General features: G+C 35.3%; 1 protein-coding gene across 1 annotated transcript in view; it reads left to right on the top strand.

Annotated features, from left to right (window-relative positions):
- Positions 1-3,218: 3,218 nt before the first annotated feature.
- Positions 3,219-11,874, top strand: part of CFAP47 (cilia and flagella associated protein 47) — a 41,493-nt gene continuing 32,837 nt past the window's right edge. The window contains 4 exon segments of the mRNA XM_067023179.1: positions 3,219-3,321; positions 5,461-5,657; positions 6,144-6,287; positions 7,052-7,225. Of these exon segments, the coding sequence (XP_066879280.1) occupies positions 3,219-3,321; positions 5,461-5,657; positions 6,144-6,287; positions 7,052-7,225 (618 nt within the window).

Here is an 11,874-nt window from a genome sequence, read left to right as displayed (position 1 = left end):
CTTGAATTCTGAAAAAGACCTCTAAGTTGTTTGCCCAAGATCACACAATGTAGAAGAGGAACTGAAACTAGAAAACAGAGCTTTTAACTGTTAGTTGATTGAATCTTTCACCTCACCAGTTTAATGCATGTGTCTTGCTTTGGAGTTAAGACATGGTAGATTGTTTCAATAAAAGCCCAGGTGGTTCCTCTCTGCCTGTACACATGTTACATGTGGTCTCAGCTCCCTGGTCTTGGCCATGTGACTTGTTTTGGCCAATGGATTGTTAAGGAATTCGAAAGAAGCAGATATATGATAACCATTTGTGCACAGGGCTCTCATTCTTTTGCTACTGGTAATTCTTCTGTACTGTATGAAAAATATTGGGCTCAGGGGCTTCCCTGGTGGCGCAGTGGTTGAGAGTCCGCCTGCAGATGCAGGGGACACGGGTTCGTGCCCCGGTCTGGGAGGATCCCACATGCCGCGGAGCGGCTGGGCCCGTGAGCCATGGCCGCTGGGCCTGCGCGTCCAGAGCCTGAGCCTGTGCTCCACAAGGGGAGAGGCCACGGCGGTGAGAGGTCCGCATACCACCAAAAAAAAAAAAAAAAAAAAAAATATTGGGCTCATCTCATAGAAGATTAGAGAGCTCATGGACAGAATTCCCAGTTGAGGTCCTAATGCATGAGTGAGCCCAGCCAATACCACATGAAGCAGGTAAGCTTTCCCAAAGGAGGTTAAGCCACAGAATCATGAACAAATAAACAGTGGTTTTTTTTTTTTTTTAAAACCACTAAGTTTTGGAGAGCTTGTTATGCTGTTTTAGCTGACTAAAACAGCGGTATTGATTTATTGTCCCAACCATGACCTATTCTAGGATCTGAAATTGCACATTTTTTCTAACAGCAAAATTTTGCAATTTGTTGGAAAAGACTGAATATAGGACATTTAGGGCATCCTGACAAAGTCAGGATGTACTGACATGCTGACATGCTGACAAAGTCAGCATGTACTGACAAAGTCAGTACATGCTTCATGAAAAAATCATGAAATACAAGGGCATGTTCTATGTAGAGAGAATGCCTGGAAATCCTGTGACCCATGGACACCCCAATCCAAGCTTTTTCTCTCACTGAATTTTTTTTTATATTGAAGTATAGTTGATTTACAATGTTGTGTTAGTTTCAGGTGTACAACAAAGTGATTAGTTATATATATATATATATATATATTTTTAAATATATATATTCTTTTTCATATTCTTTTCCATTATAGTTTATTACAAGATACTGAATATAATTCCCTGTGCTATACAGTAGGACCTTGTTGCTTATCTATTTTATGTATAGTAGTTTGTATCTTCTAATCCCAAACCCCTAATTTATCCCTCCCCCACATTTCCCTTTTGGTAACCAGAAGTTTGTTTTCTATGTCTGTGAGTCTCTTTATGTTTTATAAATAAGTTCACTTGTATCATTTTTTTTAGATTCCACATATAAGTGATATCATATGATATTTGTCTTTCTCTCACTTACTTCACTAAGTGTGATAATCTCTAGGTCCATCCATGTTGCTGCAAATGGCATTATTTCATTCTTTTTATGGCTGAGTAGTATTCCACTGTATACATATACTACATCTTCTTTATCCATTCATCTGTCGATGGACAGTTAGGTTGCTTCCATGTCTTGGCTATTGTAAGTAGTGCTGCTATGAACATTGGGGTGCATGTATCGAATTAGAGTTTTCTCCAGATATATACCTAGGAGTGGGATTGTTAGATCATATGTGCTGGATGCCCATTTTTATGGGTTATTTTAAAAACAGTAGGTCACACTGACTTCTTCCAGTAGCTTATGTTATATAAAATTAAGTATTTTTTCATTAGAGAGATTCTCTGTTTATGTTCCTTTATTTTCTTTAGCAACTATAATCTGGCAAGTTTACATATCTTTGGTTATCTTTAATTACAGAACCCTAGCAACTCCCATAGTTACTAGGATCACCTGTAAAGAAAAGGCCCCAGGTGAGCTACATCTAGTAGAGTAAGGATGGAAGGGACAGGTCCAGATTGTCCCTGACATTTGTAATGCCCAGGTCAAAAGTACAAAGGGAAGCCCATATACCATATATCTAACTTTTAAAAGTGGTAAATCAAAGTAACAAATTTTTAAATAGAATATAGTCTATTATTCCACCTTGAGAAATAAAGCTTTGTACCAACCTAGAAGACCAAATTTGAATTTGGAATTCTTGGCCTCCTCAGAGTTTTGCACTAGAACATGAAAACACAGGATAGCTGGGCCCTGGGCATGTGCCCACCCCCATTCTCTTTTTTCCTTCACATCTAACAGGTATTGTAAGAGGGCTTGTGTACAAATTTGTAGGTACCTCAGCCCACATAATTGATCTTGGTTGACATCTTCCCCTTAATAGCCACCTCTTAGTTAGAGGTGACTATTCTAACTTAGAATTCTTCAATTCTAAGAGTCTTCCAACAGGAGGACTGACATAGGGAAGAGTTCTGTGCAGGCACTGGAAATGGAATCAAAGCACTTTGGATTGTGAATTGTGACATCCCATGCACTTGGAACAAGGATGGGGCTGGGCTCAACATAGGCCTGTCCCAGTGGGCCCATGTCTTCCTTGCATATGCAGAGAGACAATGACAGGAGATTCAGAGTAAGACTCTAGAAAGCATGAGGCCCAGGACAGCAAGCTTTCTTTCCTTGGTCTAAGGGTATGTGTTGGGTTGGGGATCCCCAGCAGCAGACCCTGAGACCAGGTCTTGAGAGCAAGTAGTTTGAGAAGTGATCTCAGGAACCGTAGGTAGAAGTGTGAGAGAGTGAGAGACAGCAAAGAGAGGAAGCCAATTCAGGGAGTGTTCATGAGCAATTGCCACTGTGAGCAATTTGGGCTCAGTTGCGCTGGGGAATCTCTGGGAGTTGGTATAGAATTCACCTCAGATTTATTCCAACCCAAGGATAAAGAAACTGGGTTATTTTCCCACCAGTTTGATACATTATTTGTTGAGGACTGCAACTGCAGGCATTAACTGTCACTTCTGGCCTGATCCATGCGAGGGTTAAGCACCTTCCTAGGACTAGAGGAAGCCCTCAAGGAGAAAGGGGCTGTTTTCCATAAAACCACTGGCCTGCAGGGAGGGTTAAATGCCAAAGGGACATGGCAGGGCATGGATGACATCTGCTACAGAGCAGAATTGGAAAAGACTTTGAGAAGACATGTCCTTAAAGGAGAATGATGTTAAGGTGGCACAGTGTGGCCAGGAAAATTTCCAAGTTTCTAAATATGAAAAGTCTCTACCTCTGCTATTTTACGTCAAAGGTGATATGGATACTGTGTGATAAATACCTTAATCCACAAGTAGCTTCATGTTGGTATATGATAATATTCCTACTCTTTTTTTCTAGCACGAATTAATTAAATTATTTCAGATGTTTAAGAAAAAGAAATATTGTTTTATCAATATATCTTCAACAAAACCATCATTTCCATGAATTCCACTATTACGATGAATTTCTTTTTGGACTAGTAAGGGAGAGGGGCTTGCATGGCTTATTTCTTAGGGTCTTTGCTCATGAACATTTCATGAGTTGGAAAATGTACACTGAAGAATGTCCTTGGCTTTCACTTTCAGACTCAGTATCAATAGGAAGTGCATATTTTTAGGGAAAAGGAAATAGTGTGTGACATAAAGCTTTTGATAGAAGCTTTATACTTGAGCTTGTGCATTTCAATTGTTTACCATGAAATGGCTAGTTATTTTTTATCGATGAAAATAATAATTACTGTTGTAAAGCAATTATACTCCAATAAAGATGTTAAAAAAATTACTGTTAAGTTTATTAAATTTCATATTCTAAGCAGTTTAATTTTATTTAAATTACCTAATCTAAGTATTTTCATTTCAATCTGTTCATGCAAGAGAGAAATGTGGTTTCTTCCTTTCTGGTAATAAAGCACCAAATTTTAATCAAATAATTATCTCACCTGTTTTGTTCTAATGATGTTGCCACAATTCAAATACTTTTCTCAGAATGAAAGTAATCAGTGAACAACAGATGTGCCTGGAGTCCTTTTTGACAGGAAAAAAAATTTTATTCTAAAATTAGATTCGTACTTGAAAAGGACGGAATAAAAATTACAACATTCTGACAGCCTTTGTTTCCTTCTTAGACCAGCTGAGAATCTTGGACTTTGGTTAGATGTAATATAGATTTCAAGTGTGATCCACTGTCATTGTTTTTTAACATATAACTATGACATTATATATAATATATGACATATACAACACATAATACATTCTATATAATATATGATGAATATATTTTTTAAATATGTAACAGAACATATAACACATACGTACACATCTTCAATATGTTTTAAAAATGATTTAAAATAGTTAATGTTCTTGCAAGAATGACTGGTCTTCTTGGCATATAGACTTCAGTGTATATGAAAACAAGTTTGCCATTTTTAACATTTGAGGTGTTAAATGTGAGTGAATTAAAATTATAGCCAATTAATATAATATTTGTCCATTGGTTGATAAGCTTGATTTGTCTTCTTGGTTTCGGAGAACTTCCTTGCACAGAGTTAGGCTTCTAAACATTTTTTAGCACTTGTTTTTCATCTATAACTTAAATACTTTGGCTTTAGCAGTGAAATTTTTATTATAGTATTATACTGCATCCTACTTTAGGGTTGAGAGATTTTTATAACTATTTTCTCATTTCCTGGAGAGTAAGAAAATGGTGACCTTCAGAGAAAAAGTAGTATTGCTTGGAAGGAAAGGACCAGCATAGACAGCCTGCCCACCATAAGAAATGATATTAGCTATTAACTTAAGGTATATGGTATAACAAGGTGACATGAGAAGTATTCATTGGACATGCCTCTTTTGGCTTCCCTTGGTTATTAACTATGAAAAACTATTTCTATCTGCTGATCAAGTTGCAACTTATTTTGATTGCTATGGGACAGAGCATTTCTATGTCATAGAAATGTGACAGATAATAATGCTTGCCAAATATTCTATATACCTCTCAGTTCTCAGCCCCTGTCAGCTGAGATAGAACCGCGTGGTTGGGTCTGACCAATTAACTGTGCTGTGTGTTTGTTAACTTTGGGATGAGCACTAAAAAGCCCTTGAGCAAACTTTCAGTTACTCTTCCCTGACCTGTAAACGAAGGAGGAGTGGTGTGCCTGGGTCCCTCAGTGGCTTTATGGAGCAGATCTTCCTCTGACCTATGCAGGATATATTCTGTCATTAATAAAAAATAAACTTGCTTGTAATGCCCAGGAGACTGAGGGGTAATGTGTTACCTTGCTATTAACCTAGTCTCTTCTGGATTATATTATACAATTAAATACAAAAAAATAAAATATTTGCTTTACCTGAAAATGAATCTTAGGATTTATACCATCAAAAATGATTAAACCATTTTTTAATTGTTTTGATAGTTACAGATGGATCTGTTCCAGTTCCTTTATGATTTGTTCCTCTCAGTCCTGGACGCTACCCTTGTAAAATCTTGTTGACATCAAGGTATGATGTGCGTGTCTATTGCATTGAAGGTGTGGTAAATGAAGAACGTCCAGAGGCCAGATTTGATTTTGAAACACCAGCATTTGAAGCCCTTACCCAGAATATTCCAATAGTAAGCACAGACTTTTTTTTTTTTTTTGTACTTTTCTTCATTCCCACTGCCACTGTCTCAATTAAAGTCCTTCAAACCTTTCATCTGAACTCTTACCGATTCCTAATTGCATTGTGTGGCCATTTGTTTCTCCATATTGATGTCACAGTTTTATTCCAGAATATAAATGTTATCATATTACTCACCTGATTAATCACTTCTTCTGGATCTCTTTGCTTAAAAAATTAATTCTAACTTCCTTAACCTATCATCAAACCAAGCAGAGTCATGGTCTCTCACATCACTCTGCTCCAGATTCCGTTGTGATCTTAACATTTGATTAAGATGGGCTTATAGGCACTAAGAACAGTGATTGGCTGTAGTTTGGCTATTAGTGGGTGATAATAGCATCAAGGAAGGTAATCTAATTGTAAGGAATTTTGAATTTTTTACACTGATATTTTTCTCTCTCTCTGATATTTTTCTGTCTTTATTTTCATGCTTTAGAATAATAACACAAAGAATGAATGGAAATGTCAAGTTACTATAGAAGGAGAATGGTTTTATGGACCTCCTGTTTTACATGTTGGACCAGGTGAGACTGTGAATTATCCTCTGACATTCAAACCTATTTTGGAATGTGAGATTATGGTATGAACTCATTGATTTTTTTTCCCTAGCTTTAATATGTCAATAAACCAATGTGTGATGTTAACATATATAATTTATGATAAATTTTCTTGCAGAAAAGTTATATTTTCTGGGGGGTGGTGGGGTGGTGGTGTGATGAATTGGGAGATTGGTTGGGATTGACATATATACACTAATATGTATGAAATGGGAAATGAATAAGAACCTGCTGTATAAAAAAAATAAATAAAATTAAACTATAAAATTTTTTTTAAAAAAAGAAAAGTTATATTTTCCATGAATTTGATCATTAGTGTTCACTCTGCTTGAAATTTTAATAAATGTTGTAACTTGAGGGATAAATATTCTGAAAGTCACAATGTCATAGGCTGTCAATATTTATGTCTATATTATTTTTACATAATATGTTTAACAAAGTAAAATCATTGCTTTGGTTGTATTCAGTAAGGAAGTTTGTACTTCAGAAAATATTTTCTTAAGTCATATTTCTTTGATGAGGATGTAAACAGGCATATAATTGCTATGTATGAGAATGCCTATTAAACTGTCACTTAGAGAAAGTGAAAAGAAATGAAGAGCTTTTCACAGGAAATTCATCTTTTTTCGTTCAGTAGAAGCATTTATATATAAACTGGAAAAGCTAATGACTAGCACCTCCTTGAAAGCTCATTTCATTGATCACATTCAAGATTACTAAAATAGAAGAGATTGTTGGTATCCAGCTGTCACTCCTATAGAGCTGAAATTTGGCTGATTTGTCACAGGGCAAACTTACTCTACAAAATGAAGTAGATGGTATGAAGCATATCTTTGACATAAAAGGGATTGGAAAAAGACCGCTGGCCTTGGAACACATCACCATAGACTGTCAAGAGGGGGAGATAACAGATAAACCCATAATGGTGCCCAATTATACAACAAGCATCCTAACATTTAAAGTAAGATTTTGGTTTTATTTTTTTTTTTGGTATGAAAGTATTTTCAGAAGGAGTATATTGAATTATATGATATTTAAAAACATTTAATTTTACTTAACTAGGTGAAGCAGTGTGACATAAGGAGATGGTTAGAATTCTTCTTTCTATTAGTCCAACAGCTTTTAAAATGCCATTTTGATTATAAAGTTGAATTCACACCAAACAAGTTTTATATATAAATATTAGTATATAATCATAAAACACATTAAAAGTTACTTATTTGAGTCATGTGTATTTTCACTTGAAGAAATTATATATGACAATGAAAGATATTTTTAAAAAAACTTTTAAACAGCTTTTAAAATTGTAATGTGATATCTGTAGGCATGAAATTTCAAAAGTGCATCCTATCATTTACCAGTGTGAATAATAGTGGGAATGTGAAGAAATGAATAATTATTTACATCTTTATTTTTTATGAGGTTTTGTACTTGGCCCTCCTCACTTGATTTGTTTAGCAGATCTGAAAAGAAATTTTTCTACTCCTCACTCCCATATTTATCTACAAATTATGTGCCCAATAGAATCCTCAAAGAAGCTTCAAATATCTATCCATCATAGATGCCTGAATCTAGTTTTAGAGGGTACATCAGAAGTTTAGAAATTCTCTGGGTTTGTCCTCTGCTTTTTTTGGTAATCTTGAAAAATATGTACTTTGATTTTCTTCTTCTTTCCTTACTGCATTGCAAATAGAGTGAATATTATGAATGAAAATCTCATCTTCTCACTCCCCGGCTAAAACTCTTCACTGTCAACTCTTGCCTTCAGGATTGAGTCCAGGCTCCCTGAAGTGGCTTTCACGTGTTTCAAAAGCCTATCTGCTCAGCTTTCTCTCTTAGCACTCCTGGCTCCAGCCACACTTAGGCCATTGTATATAGTATTTCCTTTTACTATTGCCTGGAAATCTCTATCCAATTCCCTATCTTCCACTTCTCTGTGTATGTCTAACTCCTTTTCATTCCTTATGGCAAAGCTTAGATGCCACTTTTCCAAGACTCCTTCTCCATCCCCATAAACCTGGATTAGATGCCTTTCATGTGCTTCCACAGCATTTTTTTTTTTTTTTTTTACTTTTCCCACCATCATGTACATTACATCCTATTGCTATTACCTGTTCTCCACCAGATTATTCTTGTTCACCAGATTATGAACTGTGAGAAAAGGGGCATGCCCCTCGTATCCATACTTTTGTACTTAGCATAAATCATAGTATCAAGCACATAATAGTTTTTCAAGGAAGATTTGTTTAATGAACGGATACAAACATAATGGATGGCTTTTCAAATGGAAGGAAAGAAGGAAGGAGGGAAAGAAGGAAGGAAAGAAAAGAAAAGAAAAAAGCATGACTACTTGCACTTGCTATAACTAAGGAAAAAAATCATTTTTCCACCACTCCCTTTCCCCTTCCAGAATTTTCTGGTGAACAAGAAATCCTGTCTTATGAGTTTGATGAAAACAGGTTAAAGAAAAAATTGCTTAATTTCTTAACATTGGTTATTTCATTTTGTTGTTATTAAAAAAATGTAGGCCTTTAAAAATAATAATTATGCTATATTAACTATATTTTTCTAATTAAATTTAGAAGTGGATTTCTATTCATAGCAGAATTATACTTATAGGAAATAATAATCAAAGTCTATATTTCTGTGGTTTCAATACACAAATAAAACTGAAGAATCTGGTTAATTTTACCTTTAGAGTGTAAGTTTTCAGTGAGGCCTTTCTGTAATTAAGATACTACATATTAAATTAATTAAATGTCATTTCATTAAGATATTAATAATACTGTTCATGTGTTCCAGTTCTTCTATATTTCTATATTTAAATAGCACCAACAATTATAAAAGAACAGAAACATGTTTAAGACCGAAGAAACATTTGTCCCTAGAGATATTATGAATAAAGTATCACCTTTCTTAATTTGAAAATCACCATTATTTTTAATCAGCATGTACTAATGAGCATTACCAATTTGCCCTTTCTTTTCATTCATAATATTTAGCTTATTGCTGGTATTTCAATGGAAATTCTATTGAGAAACAACTGAGGTGCTGCTAAGGAGAAAGGCTAGACTGAGAAACTTTGCTTTATAGTGTCAGGATTCATCTTGCACTTCCTTTGAGACTACTGAAATGCTTTTGATTCTCCATCTTCATTCTTCAATGTGTAAAATGAAGTTGGCCTCTGTGCACTCAAGGCTGATTCTCATTCTTTTCCCCCCTCTCTTTCTCTCTTTCTCTCTCTTTCAATACCTTCCTCATCGTTGGATTATTTTTCTTAATCTATAAATATTCTCAAAGATTTTCCATTATAAGATAAAACTTGTCTCTAACAATATCCCTTCAAATATTACCCTCTATATTTTCCGTGATTGCTAAATTTCTTGAAAAAGCAATATTTACATGATCACTTCTTATTTCATAGTGGTCCATTTGAATTTCCTCTACTCTGTTGAAACTTCTGCCACAAAGATCACCCATAACTTTTGGTCAAGAAAAAACAGTTCTTTTCCCAAGTTATCTGCCTCAAACTCCTATAATGTTTGTCACTGTCTGTCTGCCTTCTTAACACTCTTCACCCTTTATTTTACATCATTCTATATTCCTCATTTCCATGCCATTTCTGCATTGTTACTTATCTGGTCCTTTTATTCCTCTAGTCTTCTCATTTCTTTTCAAGTTTCCACCTTCTAAAGCATTATTATGTCTGTACAGCATCCCACTTGGTAGTTTTTTGGCTTCAAACTATCAACTAGGTACAAATGCCAAATTCATACTTTTACTCACTATGTATTAGCTTCAGCCCCTCATTTTTGACTGCTTGCTGTACACCTCCACTTTGACAGTCTGCTAACAACTCAGACTCACTATATTCTTTTCATGTCTTTTCCTTGTTCTATTTTTCATTGCTGTTAGTATTGATTTTTATGATACTTTGTATTTTTTTAAAAGCCTTTTAACATATATTTAATCTCATTGCTACAAGAATAGTTTGCAATAGAAGGTTTAGACTTCCCTAACAGGAAAGAGAATATAAAAAAATCAGAGAATATAATTGAGAACAGGTGAAATGCTATGGCATTTTATCAAAGTGACTAAGGAGTAGGAAATAGTTATGCAATAAAGAAAACAGGAGACCTGGAACTTCCAAAATGGTGGAGCAAGGGGTTTCATAAATCTGTTCCTCCTTAAAAGCAATAAAAACACTGACAAAAATGGTCAAAATAAAAATTTTAAAATCTTGAAATTAAACAAAGATTTCAAACAATCTGAGGAGTATTTACTCAAGAAAAACTCTGAATCCTGGTAAGAGCAGGGTGATTTGTGGCATTTTGACTTGACCCATTTCTATCCCCCTCTCCTCAGCTCTGCAATCTTGCAGTCACAGTAGCTATGAAAACTGTAACCTTGCAAACAAAGGAAGAGGCAGACTGAGTATGGCTCTCCTCACAATTCCCATCCCCAGTACATTGTCACAACTTGACCTTTCTCGTAGCTCTCTAGCAACACCCCACCCCACGAGCAAGGTGTTGTCATCTTTTGACTTGTTTCATATCTTGCTCAGATGGAAAGGCCCTATCCTCAGGACATTTGCCAAAAATATTCAGTAGTTTTACATTGCAGTTGCCTGAGGCTGCAGTAACAGTTGTGGCCAACTAGAGTTTGGCTAAAAACTTGAAAGGAAGATCTGGGGAATAAGATGTCCATAGGGGATTTTACAACTCTGACATATCCCTGGGGAACAAGCCAGCCACGTGCATGTGCAGAGTGGTGCGCTTGCCCAGGAAAGGCAATAAGGGTGCCAGTTTTTTCATCTCTGGCTGATGGAGAGGTACTGTGTGAGCTGGAAGTTAAGGCTAAGGTAGAGTTGTAAACTACCTGAGTGATGAAGGTATGTCACAATATGTATGCAGTGCTCCTTGACAAAGGGTAAAAGATTTATTGTTTCAGACATGTAAAGAAAACTGTGACAAACTACAGGCATACCTTGGAGATATTTGGTTTGGGTTCCAGACCACCACCACAATAAAGCAAATATCACAGTAAAGCAAGTCACACGAATTTTTGTTTCCCAGTGCATATAAAAGTTATGTCTATGTTTACACTATACTGTAGTTTAAGTATACAATAGCATTATGTCTAAAAAGAACAATGTACATACCTTCATTAAAAAATACTTTATTGCTAAAAAACGCCAAAACAATTACAATAATATCAAAGATCACTGATCACCATAATAAATATAAAAATAATGAAAAAGTTTGAAATAGTCCAAAAATTATCAAAGTGTGACAAAGTGAACAAATGCTATTGGAAAAATGGCACTTATGACTTGCATGATGCAGAGTTGCCACAAACCTTCAATTTGTAAAAAGAAACAAAAAGAAAATGCAATAAAGCAAAGCACAATACTAGTATGCCTGTATTACTGACCACTAAGCTATTTACTAGACGAACACTACAGTGAATGCAGAATTTACAGTTCATCCAGAAAAATCACTAAATCAACAAAGAATAAAGCAACAAAAACAAGAACAACATAAACTATGGGGAGGTAGTGATCTGATTTCAAAAATGGCTACATTACCTTATATAAAATGTATATTTTTC

Source organism: Kogia breviceps, chromosome X (assembly GCF_026419965.1).
Source record: "Kogia breviceps isolate mKogBre1 chromosome X, mKogBre1 haplotype 1, whole genome shotgun sequence".
NCBI classification, from domain to species: Eukaryota; Metazoa; Chordata; class Mammalia; order Artiodactyla; family Physeteridae; genus Kogia; species Kogia breviceps.
This window is presented reverse-complemented; position numbering and strand designations above follow the sequence as displayed.